At 39.7% G+C, this 24,879-nt stretch overlaps 1 protein-coding gene across 1 annotated transcript in view; it reads left to right on the forward strand.

Moving 5' to 3' along the window:
• The first annotated feature begins 321 nt into the window (after positions 1–321).
• Positions 322–24,879, forward strand: part of Zmym2 (zinc finger MYM-type containing 2) — a 73,105-nt gene continuing 48,547 nt past the window's right edge. The window contains exons 1-5 of the mRNA NM_001399496.1: positions 322–408; positions 1,500–1,562; positions 15,093–15,949; positions 22,584–22,866; positions 24,701–24,866. Of these exons, the coding sequence (NP_001386425.1) occupies positions 15,103–15,949; positions 22,584–22,866; positions 24,701–24,866 (1,296 nt within the window). The 5' untranslated portion in view covers positions 322–408; positions 1,500–1,562; positions 15,093–15,102. The remainder of the gene's footprint in view (positions 409–1,499; positions 1,563–15,092; positions 15,950–22,583; positions 22,867–24,700; positions 24,867–24,879) is intronic.

Here is a 24,879-nt window from a genome sequence, read left to right on the forward strand (position 1 = left end):
GGATGGAGGGAGGGAGGGATGGAGGGAGGAGGGAGGGCTGGCCCAGCCCGGGGCAGGCGGCGCAGGGGGGGGGGGGAGATGGTGGTGGTGGTGGGGAGGGCCAGCCGGCCGGAGGGCGTGGCCCACGACTGACGGACAGCCTCAGTGACTACCACACGGAGGAGAGTCCTGAAAGAAGGCCGACTGGGCCAATGGAACCTGCCCGAGGCATTCCGGGCCGCCCTCGCCGGCAGCCAATGAGCGTGCGGAGGGCGGGGCTTCCCGGGGCTCCGCCGCGCCGCCGCCTCCTCTGCCTCCTCCTCACCATCGCTAAAGCCGGGACTGGACCGAGCGGAGTTGTGCGTGTCGCCGAAGGGGGGTGGGCCGGGGGAGGGGAGGTTCGTTCCGCGGAGCTGCAGCCAGAACCGGGTGAGGCTTCTCCCCGCTGTCTTTCCTGTCGAGGGCCGCGGAGAGTGGGGGTGGCTGGGAGCAGCGCAGCCTCGGGAGGAGGAGGCGGAGGCGGGGGCGACTGGGGAGGCGGAGATGGGTGAGGGCAGCGTCGGGAGCCTCCCACGGAGCCCGGCTTAGCAGCCCGCGGCGGCCGGCGTCGCCGCTGCTGCGTCGGGGCCTCGGGGTTCGCTGGGGGCCGCGCTCATGTCCAGGGCGGCTTCGCGTGCGGCCCGAGGGGTGAGGGAGCGCGGGTGCGGCCGGGCGGGCTGGGTGAGGCGGCCGCCGGGGCGGGGGTCGTGGGGGCCTCCGGGTGCGGGCGGCGGCGGCCGGAGGTCGCGGGGTGTTTTCCTTTCTGTGCTGCGGGCGGGCGGGCCGGGGAGGGGCCCTTTGGCCCTCCCGCTTGGTGGCCGCACTCCCACCCTGTGTGCGGGACCGAGACCCCAAGTTTTCGTTGGCGAGGGGTGCCTTTTGAGTCTTGCCGAGTCCCCTTCGTCGCTGGTCTCCTCCCCAGCGCTATGCTGCGCGGTTCTTGCTCCTCACGTATTGTTTGGCTGGGTCTCTAATGGCGGACGGGGAGGCAGCGCTGCCGGTCTCGGACTGCAGGGGGGGCAAACCTCCGGCCCAGGGCAACTGCTTGGGGCAAATATGAGCAATATTAGCCCATCGTTGACATAAACTGTTCCTTACATGTAAATTGGTTCTGAGTTTGACTGGAATGACGGTGGTGGTAAGATTTGCTAGGGAGTGCAAGTCCCTTGCTGGCGTCGGGGCAATGTTTGCCCTTCCCCCTCCCTACCCCCTAGCAGGCTTGATGCCCTCAGGTCCCTTTCCCTGCAGATTGTGACTTATATATAGGTTTTGGCCCCAAATAAAATATTTCACTCCACTTGGGTAGGAGTGGGCCGTTTTGCGTGGGCTTTGGGGTAATAATAGAAGAGCCGAACCTCCTTGACCTCTTAGTCCCTTCTCTGCCTCCTTCTGGTGAAATAGGCTTGGTGCTTCTACTAGATTGGGTGTTCATCCATTTCTCTCTCTCTCTCTCTCTGTCTTTTTTTTCTCTTTTATCCCAGGACCAGAAATTTCGTTCAACCCTATCTGGTGCATCTTTGGCAGAAAGTGAGGACAACACCATTGTGAGTCCTTTGCTTCTAATTTGTTGCTTATTACAGAGGACATCGTCGGGTTATAGGGGTTCAGCTATGGGACTTGGCCCTCCTGGTTGTTCTTAAGGGGAGGAGCCTTCTCTTGGGTGGCAGTTGTTCTCGGGGAGAAGCTCCAGTGATGCCTGGGGAGGCAACTGGGAGTGGGCGCTGCTGTTTCCACCGCTGCAGACATCGCTTCTGCTGCTGCAATACCAACCTCAGCAACCAGACGACGGGTTCTGCAGCTGCTCACGTTACTGGGGGAGGAGGGGTGTCGGGAAGGAGGGCATATTTCTGGTGCCCTCTAGAGTTACAGAGTGGGAATTAATGTTATTTGGTTTGAAGTGCACGTAACCATTTTTGACATTTTTCTTGTCTATGGCTAATGGACCTTGAGTATTGAACAACCAGGGAGATCTGCTTAACTTTTTCTGTCTGATCTGAATGACAGAATTTGACCATTAAGGTGGATGTGTTTCTAGATCTTTTCATGTCTTTGGTTAAGAAAGGACACAATATCTGTTCTTTGCATCTGTTTCACCCCACCAAGTAGATGCTGCTCAGACCTGTGCGGCCTTCTACTTAGTCTTTCGTCTCTGGTGTTGACCAGTCTTCTATTAAGTCCCACTTTTTATAAATTTCTAGAAATTTATGTAATGTGTGAGTGCATGATGTGTTTGTGTTGGTGTACATGCCACAGCACCAGTGTGTAGGTCAGGACAACTTTTGGAGTGAGTTCCACCCTTCAACGTTGAGTGGGTTCTGTGGATCCAACTGAGGTGGTTAGGCTCATGTAGCAGGCGCCTCTACCGAGCTCAGCCATCTTGCCAGCCCTGTCACTTAATTTTGAGATGGAGTCTAATGTATCCCAGGGTGTCCTTGAACTTTTGTTGCATAGCCTAGAACTTTGAACTTGTGATCCCTCAACTCCCTAAATACTAGAATTACACTTGCACCCTCTTGCTAGATTTACGTGGTGCTGGGAATCAAACCCAGCTTCCTGCATGCTAGCAAGCACTTTACCAACTGTGCTACATTTCTAGACCCAGACATTACTCTTGAGCCCAGTACAGCCCGTGTTATTTGTATACTTTCAAAGGTGTGCTATAAGTATAGATGCTTATGGTTTCTTCCGATGCATTTTAATGCATGTGATTGTTTTACCTGCTTGATTGAATGTATGTGTGACATACATGTACTTGGTGGCCAAGGATGCCAGAAAAGGGTATTGGATATTGTGAGGCACTGTGTGGGTATTGGAAACCCAACCTCGTAAGAACATGTGCTTTTTAACTGCTGAGCCATCTCTCCAACCCAATGTTAAACGTTTTAAACTTGTAATTAAGTAATTTAATCCATAGGAGCACTTGGTAGTATAGCTAATATTTTTCTCTTCTGGATCCTGTTTTTATTCTGAATTTTGAAATAGGTATAGAAGGATACTGGGAAGTTTTTATAAAGCAGATTCTGAATATAAGCCGTGTGATGACAGAGGTCAGCATCAGCAGCTGTACTGAACTTTAGGATTCTCAAGTCATTGATCTCACATTTCAAACCAAGTCAAAGTAACCTTTTCCTGCTTGGGACTAGAAACATACAAAGTGCTTGAATCCTACCCAGTTCTTTCTTTTTAAAAAACAGAGAACGCTGGGTGGTGGTGATGCACACCTTTAATCCCAGCACTCAGAGGGCAGAGGCAGATCTGTGAGTTTGAGGGTAGCCTGGTCTATAGAGTGAGTTCCAGGATAGCTTGGGCTACATTGAGGAACTCTGAGGGGTCGGGGAATGACCGTAGTTAACAATTGATATTCATTCATTCATTCATTCATTCATTCATTTAATTTAGACTGAGATTATGGTCCAGGTTGGCCTTGAGTTCACTGTATAGCACATGATGTTTTTGGGTTATTTTTGCCTTTTTTCTAGTTAGTGGTGTTATGGCATGTGCCACCATGACCTGCTTCGTTTAGATTTTTTACTACCTTATTTCAACACCAATAGAGGCTGTTTGTATCAGTATAATGTTTTTGAAGCATATGTTCAGATTAGTCTGAAAATTTGAAGTAACTTTATTATTATTGAGATGAGGTTTTTGCCATATAGTTCTGGAACTCACTTTGTAGACCAAGCTGGCCCCAAATTCAGAGAGGTCCACCCGCTTCAGCCTTCCAAGTACTGGAATTGCAGGTGTCCACGTCTGTGCCTAACTTGAATATAAACTGCTAATGAATGTACAGTCCTTTTAGGAATTAAGTCATTCAGGTACTACATTTCAGGACCTTTTGTGTGGATGTTTTGTTTTTTTTGTTTTTTGTTTTTTGTTTTTTTTCTTTTTTTCGGAGCTGGGGACCAAACCCAGGGCCTTGCACTTGCTAGGCAAGCGCTCTACCACTGAGCTAAATCCCCAACCCCGTGGATGTTTTTGTTGTCCTGAATGATTTACTTATCTTCTCTCCTCCCCTTTTTCTTATATTTTTGATTATGAACCTAGCCTTTAAGAGACTGAGCCGTCTCTCTAGCCCTCCTCCCCTCTTTTTGTAGTTGTGGTTTTTATATGTTTGTTTTTTGAGACAGTCTTGGGGTGTGTGTGTGTGTGTGTGTGTGTGTGTGTGTGTGTGTGTGTGCGCGTGTGTGTAAATGTTGCCCAGCCTGGCCTAGATCTGCAGCAGTTCTGCCTCAGTCTTAGTGCCACTGGACATGGTCTGGCTGTGTCTGTTCTTTGTTACTTTGGTGGGCCACAGAAACTGACACAAGAACACTAACAGCTTGCATGGATATGAGCTTGCGGACTGTAGATTTGCATAATTGGATTTATTTTGTAGACTTATTGTTTTGCTTGTTTGAGATACAGAAGTATACAAGCAGTGTTATTGTGACAAAATAAATCTTTGGCTCTTATAACATGCTCTGGTATTACTATGACAGGAAAAAATGTCTGAAATACTATAACTGTTGTCAAAAGATGTGGTATAATTTTAATTTTGTCTCTTATGCTTTGATTTCTATTTCAGTGATAACATTAACACATAGTTTATTATGTTAAATGTCACCTATTATAAGAAATCTTAAGAATATTCACTTCTGTGTGTCTTTAGGGACTGTAATGAAAGTTCAAACTTATAATTTCTTTTTTTTCCCCCTCCCGCCTGGCTCCCAAACTTATAATTCCTTATCCTGCTGGGATTGTATGTGTGGTCCACCACAGTGGTATCTTGATACCTTAAGAGAGAGACACACAAAGGCAGACTGTCATCTGGAACAGCCCTCACTAGGAAATAGATTACCTGGACTCCATGCTTAGTGCATTTTTATTTGAATTTTACTTGATTTATTTTCTTCTTTTACTAACTGTATAGAACAAGGATTTTAGATTTGAACATACTCAAATCCAAAAGCTGTGCAGATCCTAATACATGTAATTCATAAAGTTGCCAGTGAGAAAAAATTGTTGTTGGATAAATGCGTAAGTCTGAAGTGTAAAGTTCAGAGCGGCAACTACAGTGTATTCTTTTGTAATACAATCTAGACAGTTTGTTGTATCTGGTTGGATATTTTAGTTTTGAAATAATTGACATCTTAACTTCTGTTTTTTAAACATAGAAATAGCAAGTGCATCTTCATTGGTGCCCGTGCTAAATTCATAATAAAAAGACAGTTGATCATCTTAAAGGGTGAATAAAACACACCTTTTATTTTGTTTAAAAGCATATCAGTTTAGGGGCTCAGTGATTAAGAACACTGACCATTTTTCCAGAGTTCAATTTCCAGCACACAAATGGTAGCTCACAGCCGTCTGTAACTCTGCTTCTAGAGGACCTGGCATCGTCACACAGACATATGTAGGCAAAACACCAGTGCACATAAAAGTAAAGAAATCGTTTAAAGAAGCATATCAGGTTAAAAAAATGAAGTTAAAATACTTAGCATTTTTAAAACTGCAGAATAAAATTTTTGTTCACCATTAAAAGTCCATTTTAGCATTAGAAAAGTGATTAGGTACCACAAATACTTTATCACACGGTGTGATTTGTGGTTTTGTTTGTTATTTTATTTTATTATTTTTATTAGTGTTCTATCTTTTATTAGTGTTAAATTATCTATTATTAAATTAAATTAAATTATCTATTATTTATTAGTGTTCTATCTTTCTTGCTGTGATAAAACACAGATCAAAAAAACAACTTAGACGGGGCTGGGGATTTAGCTCAGTGGTAGAGTGCTTACCTAGGAAGCGCAAGGCCCTGGGTTCGGTCCCCAGCTCCGAAAAAAAAAAAAAAAAAAGAACCAAAAAAAAAAAAAAAAAAAAAAAAAAAAACAACTTAGAGGAGGAAAGGATTTATTTGTTCTACAATTCTTTTTTTTTTTTTTTTCTTCTTTTTTTGGAGCTGGGGACCGAACCCAGGGCCTTGTGCTTGCTAGGCAAGCGCTCTACCACTGAGCTAAATCCCCAACCCCTTGTTTTACACTTCTAGGTCACAGTTTACCATGGAGGGAAATTAGGGCAGGAACTCAAGCAGGAACCAAGAAGGAATGTTGTTTGCTGGATTGTTTTTCTCCTCTCCCTCCCTCTTTTCTTCTCTCCTCGTTTCCCCTCCCCGCCCCCCAGAATTTCTTGGGACTTCAGACATTAGACCAGGCTGCACTCAAACTCAGAGACCTGCCTGCCTCTGCTTTTGGTTCCAAGTGCTGTTAAAGGCTGTGCCCTGTTCAGCTAGTTTTATACAGCCTAGGCCTCCCTGCTCAGTGATGGTGTTACCTAGAGTGGGATGGGCCTTCCCACATCAAACATGAGTCAAGACAATTCCTCACAGACATGGTACAGCACAATCTGATCTGGGCAGCTCCTCATTTGATACTTAGATGACTCCATGCTGTGTCACGTTGACAGCTGAAACTAAATAACTAGGCTACTCCATTCCTTGTCCACTTGACACACAAACATATCACTTGAAGCTATAGCATTTCAACTCTTTCCTTGTTTCTAAGATCTTGTTAAAATCATAAAATAAAATGTAGTTCAACTTTGAAAACACAGTTTTTATAAATTGCTAATACTTGAAAAGTTTAATCTTTTTAAAACTCCAAAGTCTTTCAACTGTGGGCTCTATAAAATTCTTTTTTTTTTTTTTTTTTTTTTTTTTCTTTTTTTTCGGAGCTGGGGACCGAACCCAGGGCCTTGCGCTTACTAGGCAAGCGCTCTACCACTGAGCTAATTCCCCAACCCCTCTATAAAATTCAAAACCAGTAATATCCTTATTCTCAGTGGGAAGAACTGGGCATATTTATACTCAGATCAACGCAAACCCAAAACCGAGCAGTATAAATCCAAGTTCTGAAGCTCAGTGTCTGGCATCTTGGACTCAGTCAACCTCTGGGCCCCAAAGGGCTTGGCAGCTCACCCCTTTAGCTGCACTGTCCACAGCACATACAACTTGTCTTTTAGGGTCAGCCCAACTCTGCTTCACACCTGCTATTCTCACATCTTAGTTCCTCAGTGCAAGTGCGACTGCACTCTCATCAATGGCTTCTGGCCTTTATTGACTCTGACTCTGCCAGATGGTGTCAGGCCTCAGCCACTTTCTATGAACCTCTCAGTCCTGCAACTTTATGCCTTCAGAACCAGTGCAAGGTGGACTGATTCTTATGAGTTGCCTAGTTTTGCTCACCAGTAGAATGATAAAGCCTTGGTGTCGTCGTGTGGCGTCTACACTGGAGAAATAACCACCTTGAAGAGTTCGCCTTAGTGATACTGACCTCTTATTCATCACTAATGATTATTCAGTCCTCACTGGATCAGAAACCACAGAATGATAATTCAAAATGCAGCACAAACAATTCTGTTGGGAGTCTTTGCTTCCCTCTGAGAAACCAGATAAGCCAATTTTTAGCATTTTTACCTTCCAAGCTCCATTATAGCCCATTTACTAAGCAGTGGTTTGCAATGATTCTCCAACTCAAAGTTTGAAAATTCTCCACAATTCTCTAGCCAAATAGTCCAAAAGCATGAAATGCTTATGGTCAGGTTCCCTGTAGCTACAGCCTCACTCCTGATACCCGACTCAGTTCTGTTTTGCCTTTTTGTTGATTGTTGCTGTGAGCAATTTTGAAGAAGAAAGGATTCGTTTGGCTTATACTTTGAAGGATACATCCCATTGTTGAGGGAAGTCGGGGCACAAACTGGAAGCAGAAACCACAGAAGAACACTCTTCCCTTGGTCAATCTCTGGCTTACTCACACGCTCATGTTTATCTAGTTTTCTTTTCTCTTGGTTTTTCAAGATGGTTTCTTTGTGTTGGCTTTGACTTTCATAGAATTCACTATGCCTTGAACTTACAGAGGTCTGCCTGCCTCTGCCTCCAGAGTGCTAGGATTACAGGCGTCTGTACCACTGTCAGCCATCTAGTTTTCTTACACAGTCTAGGCTCACCTGGACCAGAGATGATGTGTTGCTGCCCATGCTGGGCTGGACCCTCCCATATCATTCCTCAGTCAAGACAAGACATGGCACAGACCAAATTGATTTGAACAGTTACTCAGCTGCGACTGTCCCTTAGATTTTTTTTCTTTTTTTTTCTTTTTTTCTTTTTTTCGGAGCTGGGGACCGAACCCAGGACCTTGCGCTTGCTAGGCAAGCGCTCTGCCACTGAGCTAAATCTCCAACCCTGACTCTCCCTTAGATTACTCTAGACTATGTCACATTGGCAGCTGAGATTGACTAGGATACAGGGTATCATTATGTCCGTATTGGCCTCAGCCTCCTTGCTAAGTACTGGGGTTGCAGGAGCTTGTTAGCTTGCCTGACTAGAATTTTTCTATTTTAAGTTCCTAACAGTCCATTAAAAATTAGAAGAAATAACTTCTACTCTTGGCTAAGAACAAACCTTTCTTTGTGGCTATAATTGTGTGTGTCGTATGTATGTACATGTACATTTGGTTGTGTGTGTATGTCAAAGGTTGGTGTTGGGTGTCTTCCCAATTGTTCTTTATAGGTTTTGAGGCAGTTTTTCTTTTCAGTGTTTCTTGGGTAGGTGGTGGTTGCTTAAATTTAGTGTGAGATCTTTGTAAGAGGTATTAGCTGGATGTGGTGGTGCTTACGTTTAATTCCAGAACGCAAAGGCAGAGGCGGTGAATTCTCAGTGAATTCAATGCCAGCTTGCTGTACATGAGTTTCAGGCTAGCCAAGAATACATAGTGAGGTCATGTGTTCAAATAAATAAATTAAAAACAAAAAGATAGTATCATGGGTGGAGAGATGACTCAGTGGTTAAGGACTTTTCCTACTCTTTCAGAGGACCATACATAGTATAATGTAAAAGTATTAATTAAGCCTTTTTATCTTTGTCAGTATAATAAAATAGGTGTTCTTTAGAATCTAAATTTGTATTTACTTAATACAAGTAGTTCTTTTCTTCTTGGTAGCTTTTTTTTTTAAGTAATTTTTTTTTAAAAAATTACTGTTTTATTATTTTATATGTATGGTTATTTTGTCTGCCTGTTTGTAAACTTTGTGTCTGGCCAGAAGAGGGTGTCTGATTCTCTGAGAGTGGAGAGTTACAGATGTGTGTATTACCCTTGTGGGTGCTGGTAATAGAATCTAGATCCTGTGGAAGAGCAGCCCAGTGTTCATAACTGATGCTTATTTTCAACTGTTCAGATTCACTTTTAACAGAAAAGTACTTTTGGTCCCTATTTCCTGACATACTGCTCCTGAATCATTTATGAATCTCAAATGATGATACCTGTGCTAACGAGGTTTTTCTGATGGCTGGCAGTCCTGGTAGTTTCAGAATATGGATAGGGCAAGGGACTGGTAATTTGAAAGACCGGGGTATAAGAGAGTTGGGAGAAACAGTTAACTTTATCATCAGTGTTCACAGGCTTCTTTTATAAAAAGCTAAAAGAAAAGGTTCAGGGAGCTTTTGGATAGATGAACTTTTAGGGAGCCCTGGAGGATGGCACCCTAGAAGGGGCATGGGGCTCTTTTGTTCTTTCTTATTTTCCAGATCTTTTCTCTAGTCTTTAAAATACTATTTATACAAAGTAAACTGTTAAGTGTAAATCCCAAATTAAGTTTTATGGATAGCTTTAGCAAAATTTGGACCTAACTTGAGGACTCCCAGTTTAGAGTTGATTAATGAAAAACATGGTAAAACAACCCTGCGGCTTGCAATCTGAATTGGAAGATACATGAGTCCTCAACCCATGGATCTGATGTCTTTAGATAGAAGGCATCAGAATAAGCTGAATCAGAAGGTATCTTGCTGGTATTAGGGGAAGCCCTCTACAGTTGGTTATAGATTTTCTGTACTAATTTTTTAGTGGGAGTATTGGAGAAACTTTAATATATGTTTTTCCCCCTAATTGGCCATTCTGTTGCCCCCATATAGTTACTTGTCTTTCATTTTTTTCCTTTAAAAATTTGTGACATTTAAAAATACTTATTATTAACATTTTTTAAGTTTATTTTTATTTTATGTGTATCAATGTTTTGCCTACATGTATCTATGTGTACCATGTGTGTGCTTGGTGTACACATATACATAACACAGAATGCATGTGTACACCTATCATAATATAATTTTTAAAATGTCATTGAAGATTCTTCATTCCTTCATCCTTTTTTTCCTCTCAAGACAGGATATGTCTGTGTAGCCCTGATGGTCCTAAAACTTGCTCTGTAGACCAGGCTGATCTTGAACTTGAGATCCTCTTGCCTCTCTCCCTCCAGAAGTATTGGAACTTCTGAGCTGTGACTTATGCTGCCTAAGGGTGAACTACAGGTGTGGGATACTACACACCAGGTTAATGTGGGATTAGAGTCAAGGTTTTAGCTATGTGAGAACCCTAACTAGCTGAGCTATATCTTTTTTCTTTGGTAAAAAAAAATTTTTAATAGCTACATTATTTTACATTTCCAACAGTGCTAAGGAGATGTGGTTTTTATTCTTTTCAGTAATTAAAAAAGTTACATGTATTTTAATATGTGGTAAGCATTATGGAATATTTTCCAGGACATACTCTGTGTAGAATAGAAAGCTTGCACATTTACTTAATGGTAGTTTTTCTAAGAAATGACAGCTGACTTGTAATGGATATGATTCTCTCCTTCTACTAGGAGAATCAGGGACTAATTTCAGGTGGTCAGGCTTGTCACTAAGCAGGAGCAAGTACCATTTTGGTGGTTCCTTTGGATTTTTTTTTTTTTTCTTTGAGACATACAAAATGTAGCTCAGGCTGACCTGAAATTCTCACTTTGTCTCCAGCACTCTGAGATTACAGATAGCAGGCCATTGAGTTGAGATTTCTTGGTTTCCCATACATTACGCAATGACTGATAATGGACCATCTTTTGATTTGGTTATGGGTCATTTGTGTGTCTTCTGGCAGAGTGTTTTATTTAAGTGCACTGTTCATGTTAGAAAATTGTGTTGGGTGTTGTTGACGTTCCTACACCTACTTTCCTACCAGTCCTTGTTGATTGTTGATTTGCAGGTATTTTCTCTGTGCATTGTCTTTATTTCTTTGGTAATATTCTTTGCACAAATATTGTGAATCTTTTTCTTACCTGTTTGGTGTCATCCAGAATGACAAATCCAGAGGCATGGAATTTTCTCTGAGTTTTTAGTTGACTTCTATTTAGATCTTGCTTCTTTTTGAGATTTATTTATATATTGTATATGGTATAAATGAAGGACCAGTTTTTTGAGTTTTTCCCCCTTCAGGTCATCTTTCTGTTTTTTTGTTTTCATATATGAAAGAAAGCACAGGACTGGCTGTAAAAGTAACTTTTATTCTCCTGCAGTAACTGTTGTCTTGGAAGCTTCTAGCCTCTGTGTGATCTAATCTAGGCGTAGAATTTCCAGAATTATTGCTGCATAAGCTCACCTTTTCTAACTTTTTCTGAACTCTGGCTTGCTGGTTCAATTCAGCTGTTTGGGTTTAAATTCTTTTCCAAGCTGACTGATTCAATTTGGCTTCTTTCTCTTGGCTTCTGAATTTCTATGCTTAGCTTCATACTAACTTTGTTAATATGTCCTAATCTTCTGGCTTCTTATTCTAGCTTGTTCTCTGTCTTTCTGCAATTTGTCTCTGTATAACTATCCTCCATCTTTCTCTGTACTGCTCCTAAAAGAGCTTCCCTTTTCTCTATCTCATGAGAGTTGGGCGTATCCTAGTCTGTCAAATGTTTCTCTGATTTGTCTGCCGCTCAAGTAGACATCACTTTCTGACATGGGTGCTTTCTTCTACAAACTAACTTTGCCTTCATTGTTTGTTATTGAAAGTGCGTACTGACATCATCACCATCACCACCAGCACCAGCATCAGCATCATCATCATTGTTTTTTTTTTTTTTTAAAGGTTTATTTATTTCATGTATATGAGTACACTGTAGCTGTCTTCAGACACACCAGAAGAAGGCATTGGATCCCATTACAGATGGTTGTGAGCCACCATGTGGTTGCTGGGAATTGAACTCAGGACCTCTGGAAGAGCAATCGGTGCTCTTAACTGCTGAGCCATCTCTCTACCTCCCCTGTCTCCAATTTATTTTTTGCTGAGCTATTTCTGATTACTGACTTAATCAACTTTGCCTCTTTTTAGGTCTGCTCAGATTTCATAGTCTTCCTTTGTGTGAAGTTTAAGGATTTTTTTTCATTTTATTTTTGTTATCCAGTTTGGCATATGATGAATTGCTTGAGTTATTCTTTAAAAATTCTATTTCTGTAAAGTTAGTAGTAACACCCATTTTTATTTCCCATCTTAGTAATTTGATGCTTTTCCCCTCTCTTAAATAGATAAGTACTTTTTTTTTTCCTTTTTTTTCGGAGCTGGGGACCGAACCCAGGGCCTTGCGCTTGCTAGGCAAGTGCTCTACCACGGAGCTAAATCCCCAACCCCTAGATAGTACTTTTTAAGTATGGTTTACTTCCCTTTCTAAAGAGTCAACCTTTGCTTTTTTTTTTGTATTTTAATTTTTATTTATTTTTGCAGTACTTTTTTTTTTAATTATTTCCTTCCCTTATGAATTTAGGCTTATGTGCTTCCTTTTTCTTTGTTCTTATTGATTTGAGAGGATTTTTCTTTTCTTCATTTGTTCATTCTTGTTTGTTCATGTACTCCAGTCTGGCCTCAAATCCATTGCATAGCCAAGATGCCCTTGGAGCCCTACCTCTGCTCTGCAGTGCTTGGACCACAGACATGTGATAGTGGACCTGGTTTTTGTGGTGCTGAAGATAGAGCCTGGGTTTCCTGAATGCTAAACAAGCACTCATACATCTCTCTCTGATCCTTGTTTTGATGGATATTATTTCTAGAATAGTGCTGTGATAATAAAAGATTATTCTTGTCATTCTTTAATGATTGTTTAAATATATTTTATTATATTTGATATTTTGTTGATATATTAATATTTTGTGACTCATTTTTCTATTAGAAATTACTAATTTTAAATTGATTATATTAATTGAGAACTATAGTAAATACAACAAACAGATTAGCCGGTACTCTTGTTATAGAAAATTTATCTTAGCCTCCTATGATTCCTTTATGGAACTTATAAAATTTTTAGGTAAACACATTCTAAATGTTCTTTATTTCTTCTTTTTTTAAATTTGAGACAGGCTTTCACTCTGTTAGGCTTATAAGTGAGAAGATAATGATAATTTGCTTTTATTTTGAGACAAGGTTTCTGTGACGCTAATGCTGGACTTAAACTTGAATTTCATAAAGCTAAGCAAGTTATAGACAATTGTTAGTCAAATATGAGTGGTAGTAAGTTGCCTATAATTAAGTCATCTCCTGCTATGGTTCATAAAGGAATAAAACATTCGTATATCTTTTAAACCTGAATTGTCCTTAACAAGAAATTTAAGCTGATGGGAAAATAGACAAGAGTCACAAGCTGAAGTCTCCTGGTATATAACTTTGCTTATTCTGACACAAAAGAGGTAGAATAACATTTAGAATGAAGATCTTCCATTCACAAAGTCAGGGGATGACTTATGAATGCTCAGTTAGTGGGAACGTTCAAGTTTACCTGTGAATGAATAGTCGATGTATTTCCACTGTAAAGCTATTGGCACTGCTGAACACTCTTACTACAGTCAGCTCTCACTGTAAACCTTTTGATTTCCCCACCAGTTAATGTTATTTAATTCATACTTTTAAACTGTGTTTTGGAATAAAGTTTCTGACCATCAATTACACATTTTTCTGTTCTTACCTCTTTCTCATATTATTGGTTGATTGTGTTTTGGAGACAGAGGTTATCTGTGTCGCCTTAGCCATAATGGAACTAGCCTTACAGACCAGGGTAACCTCAAACTGCAAGGCCCTATCTGAGACATAAAAGCCAAGGATTTCTCCAATCTACCAATAAATTCAGCTTAAAAAATGAAAATCATGTGATATAAAACTTAGGAAAATGATAAACGGTGAGCACATTCTCTACCCCTGTCACCCATTAGTTTAAGTGCTCATTACATTTATGTCCTCCATCCTATTCGCTCTTTGTCCTCTATGACTTTAAGCCAGGCCTTTACGATTCATATAACCAGGGGTGAGTGATGGCTCAGGTGAGGAAATGCCTGCTGCGAGCGAGCGCGTGCAGGTGTGAGGACCTGGATTTGAGCACCTACAGAGGAAACTGTGTGTGCATGTCATCCTAGCAAGGGAAAGGTAGACACAGCAGGATCTTTAGTACTTGTTAACCAGTCAGTCTGACAGAGTGGTGAGCACTGTTAGTTAAGTGAGAGATTTAACATTGAGGTGAAAAGTATCCGAGAGAGACTCAGTGGTTAAGACTGCTTCCTTCTTCAGAGGACTTGAGTTTGCAGAGGACTTGAGTTTGTTCCTTGCGCTCATGCTGAACAGCTTACAACTGCCTGTTACTCCTGTCAGCTCCAGGGTATCTGATGCCTTCTTTTAGCCTCTGCGTAACTGCACATGTGTGGCATACATTCAGTATACATACCCATAAATAAAAATAAACGTTAATTAAAAAAAAGTAAGGTAAAGAAAAATCTGCCCTGGGATCAGATCAAGGCATCAGTAGTACTAAGCTTCCTTTGGAAGCCCTAGGACTTGCCAACCATTGTAGATTGGGTGGCTGTGAAAAGCTAGTAAAAGATTTCTGAATGTTCATGGACCAAAGAGTCAGTGAGTTCCAGGTAAAGATTCTATCTGGAAAGAAATAGAAAGGAAGATACCTGATGTCCCTCGCCCCTTGCTTTCATATTATCATGTCAGTTTTGGAGTTTCTGTTGACCGTTAACTATTTACATTTTGAGTAAACTTTATGGATTAAATAGTGTATCTCTTGAAAGTGGTAGTGGAAGTGTAGTACACATGACTACTGAAAATTGGCTATGTTCCTTGTTACCCTGCATGTAGCTATATGGATATGTAAACTACAAAATGTTAGAGACCACAGAAGATCCTGCTGGCATCTTATAGCAGAAAATAAATTCATCTTTAAAAATAAAGTCACTCTTATTTTTATTCTTTCATTTCTCTGAACAGGTTCTTTGGCATGGACACAAGTTCAGTGGGAACATTAGAACTGACTGATCAAAGTCCCGTTTTATTAGGAAGCACAGCCATGGCAACTAGTCTCACGAACGTAGGAAATTCATTTAGTGGCCCACCTAATCCTTTAGTGTCTAGATCTAGTAAGTTCCAGAATTCATCAGTGGAAGATGATGATGATGTTGTTTTTATTGAACCCGTACAACCTCCTCCATCTTCTGCACCTTTGGTTGCTGATCAAAGACCCATAACATTTACATCTTCAAAAAATGAAGAACTACAAGGAAATGATCCCAAAATTCTTCCTTCATCGAAAGAGTTGGCTCCACAAAAGGGCAGTGTAAGTGAGACAATTGTTATTGATGATGAAGAGGACATGGAAACAAATCAAGGGCAGGAGAAGAATTCCTCAAATTTTATTGAAAGGAGACCTTCTGAAACTAAAAACAGAACGAATGATGTGGATTTCTCTAGTTCCACGTTTTCAAGAAGTAAAGTAAATGCAGGAATGAGTAATAGTGGTATTACCACAGAACCAGACTCTGAAATTCAGATTGCTAACGTCACAACCTTAGAAACAGGCGTAAGCTCTGTGAGTGACGGCCAGCTGGAAAGTACTGATGGGAGAGATATGAACTTAATGATTACTCATGTAACTTCACTGCATAACACCAGCCTGGGAGACAGCTCTAATGGACTGCAGTCCAGCAACTTTGGTGTGAATATACAGACGTACACCCCCTCTCTGACATCACAGACCAAGACTGGAGTGGGACCGTTTAATCCTGGTAGGATGAATGTTGCAGGAGATGTATTTCAGAATGGAGAGTCTGCACCTCATCATAATCCTGGTAAGAAGTGATACTTTGCTTCATAAAGATGAATTTACTGTTTTGTTAGATACTTTTCATTGAAATAAAAGTGTTGTTTAGTGGCCTCATATAGAAACTGTTTTAATTTTGTTAATATTAAAGTTTGGAATGTTAATGAATTGTAAAATATATAATTGTAAAGTAGAATATTAGTCCGATTTTATTTAATGAATTAAAAATTCTGCATAAACTTAGCATATTTTTATAGGTTGATTTTTGCTAATATAATATGTAAATTAGAACAAAAGGATTAATAACATACTTAAAAACATTGTATATTGTTCTCTTTCTGCATGTTTTTCATGTTTTTATTAAGAATTGACTAAGGTTTTTTTTTTTTTTAATTTCCTACCCTACCCCCCACCCCAGCCTGAGGACCAAACTCAGGGCCTTGCGCTTGCTAGGCAAGCGCTCTACCGCTGAGCTAAATCCCCAACCCCTATTTCCTATCTTTTGAAGAAAGCAAAACACAGTTTTAATTTTTAGATTATTCTAAGGGATGATTGACATATAAAAACTGTACATGTTTACTACATTCAACTCATTGACTTTGAGGTCCTTGTGCTTTGTTTGCTTGCTATTTTCTTTGTTCTTTGAGATAGGGCCTCACTTGGTAGCATTGACTGGCCTGGAACTTGCTGTGTAAACCAGGGTGACCTTGGACTCAGAGATCTACTTGCCTCTAAGTGCTGGGATTAAAAGGCATGTAGCAACACGCATGCCTTGCTTTGATTGCTCATTTAGTGTTATTTTTTATTTATTTTACATTTTCCAGTGATTTTAATAAGTACTTTATTATTTATCAAAGTTGGTATATTTTCCTTTTCTTTTAAAATTTTTTCTGATACAGGGTTTCTCTACATCCGTGATTGTCCTGGAACTGACTCTGTAGACCAGGCTGGCCTCAAACTCAGATCTGCCAGCCTGGCCTCTGCCTCTGCCTCCTAAGTGCTGGGACTAAAGGCTGGTGTCACCACTGCCTGGCTATGTTGGAATATTTTTTGACTATTGGAAGTTCCCTTTTTTTGTAAGCTTCTTTGCTCTCTGCTTAGCTGGGTGTAATGGCACATGCCTGTAGCCTTTCAGAGATGAAGGCAGAAGGATGAGGAATTCAAAGCCAGCCTCTGCTCTACATAGCACATTTGAGGGCATCTTAGGCTACAGTGAGACTCTATAAAAGGTCTCTCCTCAAATAAAACTGGCCTTTTCACAAACACTGTGTCTGTTCCTCTTCTCTGCATGAAGATATGTCTTCTACCTCAGTTTCTATGTGTTTATCTCCACTTCATTATTTAGTCTCATTAGCAATTTTAGCACCTAGAAAGTGTGTAAAATTAATGTGGGATCACCAAAATGTCGTTGATATGCACTGTTCCTTGATATATATGAGGTTTAAAAACCACTTTACTCACTGACTGTGTATGAGTATTCGCCTTTGTGTATATATCTGCACCATGAGCTTGGGGAGGCCAAAGAGGGACTAGAACTCCTGGCACTGGAATTACAGACGTCTGTGTGAGAGCCTCCAAGTAGGTGCTGGGGATCTAACAGGAGTCGGAAATGGCAGCTGGTTACTCAACCTATAAGCCTGTTATTTTTGTTTATTTACTTCAACATTAGTCTCTGATTAGTGGAGAACATTTGGGAAATGCATAATTAAGAATGAAGGATAGGGGCTGGAGGAATGGCTCAGTGGTTAAGAGTGCTGGCCGCTCTTCCAGAGGACCCTGGTTCAATTCCCAGCACCTACATGGCAGCTCATAGCTATCTGCAACTCCAGTTTTAGGTTATCTGGTACCCTTACACAAACATAAATGGAGGCAAAACACTAATGCATATAAAGAGAAATAAATACATAATTTAAGAAGAGAATAAGGGTCAATACCCTTATTTTTATTAATGGAAGATGATAATTGCTATCAGTGTTGTTGGTAGTTATCTTTAGTAAGTCCTGTTTCTGTTTCTCTTAATTTAGCCTAGTTGAAACATAGCTCTGTATAATGTAGTTTTATGTTTTTAAAGATAAATTATTTAGATTTGCTTTATTTTATGAGTGTTTTGCCTAATCCATAGTAGAGACTGGACTTTTGAAACCTCAAAGCCCACCCCTAATGACACACTTACTCCAACAAGGGCCATACCTACTCCAGCAGGGCCACATTTACTAATTTTTCTAATCCTTTTCAAATAGTGCCACTTCCTGTGACCAAGCATTCACACATATGAACCTTTTGGGTGCATACTTAGTCCATCAGCATAATGTCTACATATGCATGTCTAGGCCAGTGGTCATTGTTGGCTGTGTTCTTCAACCACTTCTTTATTTTTAGGCAGGGTTTCTGAATGAACCTGAAACATATGGGTTTGACTTGACTGGCTGGCCAGCAAGCACTAGGGACCTCCCTGTTTCTGCCTCCTCTTTACTGGAATTCACTGTATCTGTTGGGTTCACTGTACCTGTTAGGTTTTTGGTTTATTTTTTAATGTGTGTTCTAGGTGATGAAACTCTGGTTCTTATTTTTCCATGTAGAGTGCTTACCCAGATCTTTGTTATTTATTTATTTTTTTGAGACAGAGTTTTATGTAGCCCAGTTCAGTATGGAACTAAAGATGACCTTGAATTACCAATCGTTTTTTGCTTTTACCTTCTGAGTGGATCACAGGCATGTGCCACCACCATGTCCAGTTGTTTTTTTTTTTTTTTTAATTAAATACTTTTCTCCTCCATGACATATATTTAGGAAAAGCCTTAAATATAAATAAAAATTTTCTTCTCTCTTTTATGTATGTGTATTTACAGTCATGCTGTCTTGGTTACTTTTATATTGCTGTGATAAAACACCAAGACCAAAAGCAGGAAGTGGGAGGAAAGGTTTATTTCAGCCAACATGTCCTGACCACAGGCCTTCATACTGAATGGAAGGACAGAAAGCCAGCCTAGAGTGTGGAGGCAGCAGCTGCTGCAGAGACCTTACAGTGTGTTGCTTACTGACTCACTCTCCTGTTTGCTAGGCTGTGTCCAGCTTATGTAAAGCTAGCCTGGGCACAGCCAAACCTTATAGGAGTCAGTATCTCCGTCTTGTAGGTCCTGGGGCTTGTTGACAAGTGCCTTTACCTGCTGAGCCATCTCACTTCCTCGTGCTTAGGTCTTTGCAGTGTTCCGGATCAGCTCGTTACACAGACTCTGCTGAGCCATATACCCAGGTTGAGAATTTTTGATTTATGACATATATTGCTATATGTTTTCCAGACCATTTTTAAAAATTTATATTGCCACCAGGTAAATATTAGTATGTTTTTCATTGTAGCTTTTTTTAGTTTATATAAATGTAGTCAGAGTTAGTTTGTCCTCAATGTTAGTTTTAGAATAGCTGTTTTTCTAATCATTATAAGTATGTCAACAGTATTGATATGAAAAAGCAAATGGCATTGTCACCATTAAGAGGAATCAATCACTTCAGCTAGGCCTACATAGTGAGACCTGTCTAAAAAATAATTGATAGTTTCTATAGTTCTGAGAGCATGGTGGAGATACTGTTCTGAAGTCTCTATACCATTCCTTTAAATACCTAACAGGTTTTCCTTTCTAAAAGATTTATTCTTAGTTATGCCTTACGTGCCTGTCTGTTACGTGCATGTATATGTGTAAATGCCTGGAGAGGATAAGAGGGGGCATCAGATCCTTCACAGCTGAAGGTATGGCTAGGTATGAGCTGTCTGACATGGGTGTTGGGTACTAAACTTCAGTTCTAGAAAGCAGTTATTCTTGACTGCTGAGCTATCTTCCCAGCCTCTACAGGAATTTTTAAAGTTTGTCTATGTCAAGTTTATGTGTATCAAAGTTCTTGATTCTTAGTTTAATTCTAGTTTTTAAATGTAATTATTTTTAATATATGCATTTGTCTTATTTTTATTTCTTTAGGAAAATAGATGGGTCGTAAAAATATGTATTACTCCTATACTGCTTATTTGTTATATAAAAGAATGTAAAAATTCACTTAAGAAAAATAGAGGCTGGCAAAATACCTCAATGAATAAATGCCCATGTCACTTGAGGTTCATACCTGGTGTGGTGGAAGAGGAGAGCTGTCTGTCTCCCAGAACGAGAGAGCTGACTTCTGCAAGTTGTTAAAAAAAGAAAACAAAAGAACAAAAAACCAACCCCCTCTTTCAAAACCTAAAATGCAGTCAGACTGATAAAGTTTTTAATTAGCCTCTTACATTTTTGGACTATTTTCATTTGTAATAGAGAATAGATTAAGAGTTAGAAAACTTACTAGGCATTGTGGTTCTAATCTGTAATCCTAGCATTTGGGAACTAAACCCAGGAGTGATCAGTAATTTAGAGTGAGTTACATAGAAAATTTGAGGCTACTCTGACTCAAAGAAGAAAGTTATAATTCTGCTATTTATATCAGTTCTTCTACTCGTGTTATTTGGAAAAATATAACTTATTTCGTTATCTTTTTATATAAAAGTGAGGGTTTAGATAAATGATTAATTACCATTCCTGCCTATCCCTAAAATGTTTTTAAATATTGGGGGAAGTGAAAACCTGGAAGTAGGGGAAATGTAAGAGATGTTTTTAAGAGATGTTTTTAAGATGATATGTAAAGAAAGCCATATACTATTCCTCAGGAATTAAGCTAATTTTTTTTCTTTTGAGACCTGGTTTCTAGTGTAGGTAGCCCTGGCTGTCCTAAAACTCACTCTGTACCATGCTGGGCTTGAACTCAAGAGATCCATCCATCTGTTTCTCTTTCCCCTCTGCTGGGATTAAAGGCGGTGCCACCACTACCTCACACTGGAGGCTTTTATTTTTAATTTATTAATTATTAATTTATGCATACCAATTGAAACCTCCCTTTCTCCTTTCTTCCTAGTCCTTCCCTCTCACCTCCCCTGAAAAACTATTCTGAAAAAGACATTTTTTTTGGCCTATGGCATGTGCATATGCAGAATCAAACAATAGATAAAATAGAAAAAAAATTAAAAAGATGTTTGGAAATAGATTTATGTCTTTTCAAAAATGTCATTTGTTCAAGGTTCTTATATTTTACTTCATTTTTTTTTTTTTTTCGGTTTCTCTGTGTAACAAGTTCTGGCTGTTCTGGACTGATGTTGTAGACCAGGCTGGCCTCAGACTCACAGATAATCTGCTTACCTCTGCTTCCTAAATTCTGGGACTAAAGGTGTGTGCCACCATGCCTGGGGCCATATTCTATATGCTGATATGTTTGTTCATTGTAAATACATCTACACTTCCTGTCTCATAACTGATGACATTTTTAGTGCATCCTGAGTGCTAGTCACTGAGCTTTGTTTTACAGTATTAGCACAGTTAATATTCTATGCCATTTGTAGTTTAGAGAAGCGTGAAACACATTTTATTTTTTTATTTTTTTCGGGGCTGGGGACTGAACCCAGGACCTTGCGCCTCCTAGGCAAGCACTCTACCACTGAGCCAAATCCCCAACCCCCAAAATGTGTAGCCCAGGCTGGCCTCGAACTCGTGATCCTCCTGCCTCTGCCTCCTTCAGCAAATCCTACCGGCGTGCGCCACCACAACCGGCCACATTTTTTTAATAGTAGCATACCAATCTTAGAAGTAGTAGAATACAAACTATTACTTTAAATGTGTTTTTCCTTGTTTGCTGTATGTGCATGGGTGTTTTTCTAAGGTACATGTGCATTGCTGTGAGGGCCAGAGGTTAATCTTGATTATTGTTCCTCAAGCATTGTCTATCTTAATCTTTGAGACAAGGTTTTCTCATTTGCCTAGAGCTCACTAAGTAGCCCTGGGGGTCTATCTCTGCCTCCTCAGTTCTGGTGTTATGAGTGTGTGTACCATACTTGGCTTGCTTTTAAAAGAAAACAAAACAAACCAAAAAAAAAAAAAATGTGAGTTCTGGGGATTGAACTCAAATCCTTCCTTATGCTTGTGCAGCCAAATAGTTAATGGCTGAGCCATCTTCCAGCTCCATTCTTTTTTTAACTGACAAACAAAAATAATATGCTTTTATCTCGGAGAACATGTTGATTAGAAATATGTATATAGGGCTGGAGAGATGGCTCAGCAGTTAAGAGCACTGACTGCTCTTCCAGAGGTCTTGAGTTCAATTCCCACCAACCACATGGTGGCTCACAACCATCTGCAATGGGATCTAATGCCCTCTTCTGGTGTGTCTGAAGACAGCATTAGTATACTCATATACATTAAAAAAATATGTATATATTGTAGAATGGCTAAATCAAGCTAATCATATATCATAGCATATATTATATACTCTCTTGCTCGTTTTAAGACTACATATATTGTTTATAGAAAGCAGACAGTCTTACTTGCAAACAGTTCCTCTCAGCAAATTTGCTGCTTCATCAACATCTGAGACAGGTCTCTTACTTCAGAGCTCAGGATGCTCTTAAATTCATGGCAACCTCCTGTTTGAGTTGTCCAGGTGTTGGGGTTATAGGCATGAACTATCATGTGTTTATGATAGTTAGTATCATAAACTTGGGCAAACTGGGAAAGTAAAACTATTTCTTTGATAATAGATTTCAATGTCTTTAAATACCTATTTGATTATTCTTCTCTATATATTTTATTTTTAAGATTCTTGGATCTCCCAGTCAGCATCATTTCCTCGTAACCAGAAACAACAAGGAGTGGATTCTTTATCACCAGTGGCCTCACTTCCTAAACAGAATTTCCAGCCCTCAAACCAACAACCCACTAAACCAGTTAAAGTCACTTGTGCAAACTGCAAAAAACCTCTACAGAAGGGGCAGACAGCTTATCAACGAAAAGGATCAGCTCACCTCTTTTGTTCAACCACCTGCCTTTCTTCTTTCTCTCATAAACCTGCTCCAAAGAAACTCTGTGTTATGTGTAAAAAGTAAGATTCATCTTTCACACAATTCCATGTCATCGAATATTGATCATAAAAGTTTTTAGAGATTTTTTTTTGGTGATGAATTTATGTTCTAAAAATCGGTAAGCTGCTTTGAATCTTTGAAGTCCACGTTTAAGTGGCTTATGGATAGGGCTTCCTATTTGTAGGCGTGTCTAGGTCCTTGTAATTATTTTGACTGTCATCTCCAATGGATTCATTAAATTTGAAAAAATGTGATTATTTACAGTTTTATATTTTTTGTTTTTATAGCACCAGGCTAGTCTAGAGCCTCCCCTCAGAGACGCTCTACTACTAAATTCACTATTAAACATAAGAATATAGCTTAGTGTTAGACAGTTATGTCTTTATGTTTATAATACAGAATGTATATATGGCACATTTTCTATTGTAATAAGCCACGTTTTACAGTACCTTTGGAATGTGGTTTTCAGTGGATAAAGCTTTGGGTTTTTTGTTTTGAATATTATCAAAGGCTTATAGCTTCATGACTTGGGAATACAGTTTCTGCCCTTGTTTGGAACTGTTCTCACTGATTACAAACAAATACAGATGATATATAGGGTTAAATGAGATGAATTTTCTACTTTCTTGGAGCAGCCCAAGTCTGCAGCTGATTTTAGCCAATAGACCCCTGGGAAGGACTTAGTGCTTCATTTTTGTAGTAAATCTAAGCACAGAAACAGTTGTTCTATAGTGTTTAGATTGTTTTACAGTACCTTAAATACTGTAATAGAGAGTTTAGAAATGTAGTTATTTCAAAGAAGTGTCAATACTATTATTATTTAGATTTTTTTTGGGGGGGGGTTGGTTCTTTGAGAGTCACCTTGTTATGTAGTCCAGGCTATCTTAGAACTTTATGTAAGTCATTCTGGCTGCAAACTTGTGGCAGTCCCACTACCTCTCCCAAGTCCTGGGATTACAGGTTCATCCCCTCCCTTCTATTTATTTGTTTGCTCATTCACTCACTCACTCATTCATTCATTCATTCATTCATTCATTCATTCATTCATTCATTCATGTCCAAACATGATCTCATGCAATTTAGATTGGCTGTACACTGAAATCTTGAACTCTACGATCCTCTAAGTATTAGATTACTGGAAAAGTAAAACAATTTTTTTGATAATAGATTTCAATGTCTTTTTTTTTTTTTTTTTAAAGATTATTTTATTTATTATATATATAAGTACACTGTAGCTGTCTTCAGATACACCAGAAGGGGGCATCAAATCTCTTTACAGATGGTTGTGAGCCACCATGTGGTTGCTGGGAATTGAACTCATGACCTCTGGAAGAGCAGTCGGGTGCTCTTAACCGCTGAGCCATCTCTCCAGCCCTCAATGTCTTTTTAAACCTCTACCTTCTAAGTATTCAGATTATAGGTATGAGCCACCATGCCTGGCAAGTGGTGCATCTAAGTAGATTATTTTATGTAGTTTCTCTTGATGTTAAATTCCATGATCTAGTCATCTCATGTGTACCTATTAATCAACCAAGGAGGGGAATTGAACAGGCATTGTCAATTTAAATAATTAGTCTTTTATTCCATGTTATTATAGAAATTTTACTTTAATGTTTCCAATAGCCAAAAGCCTTGTTAGTGTATTTGAAGATAAATTATGAGTGACAGGATCAAATATTTTGACTTTTAGTCTTTTTGTTCCTAAGAATTTATATTTTATACTAAAAGTGATTTTCTGGATCTAAAAATGGTATTTGGTTTCCATAATTCAATCTGTGGTTAAACTATCAGTTCTAGCCTTTACTTTTGGGTTCTTAAGAAATGGAACTTTAAGTTGTACCTCTTGTTTTTCAGAGATATAACTACAATGAAAGGAACCATTGTTGCTCAAGTGGACTCGAGTGAGTCCTTCCAAGAATTTTGTAGTACATCTTGTTTGTCTCTCTATGAGGACAAGCAGAGTCCTGCTAAAGGAGCTCTAAATAAATCAAGATGCACAATCTGTGGTAAATTGACTGAGGTTTGTACTTCTG

Source organism: Rattus norvegicus, chromosome 15 (genome assembly GCF_021556685.1).
Source record: "Rattus norvegicus strain SHRSP/BbbUtx chromosome 15, alternate assembly SHRSP_T2T, whole genome shotgun sequence".
NCBI classification, from domain to species: Eukaryota; Metazoa; Chordata; class Mammalia; order Rodentia; family Muridae; genus Rattus; species Rattus norvegicus.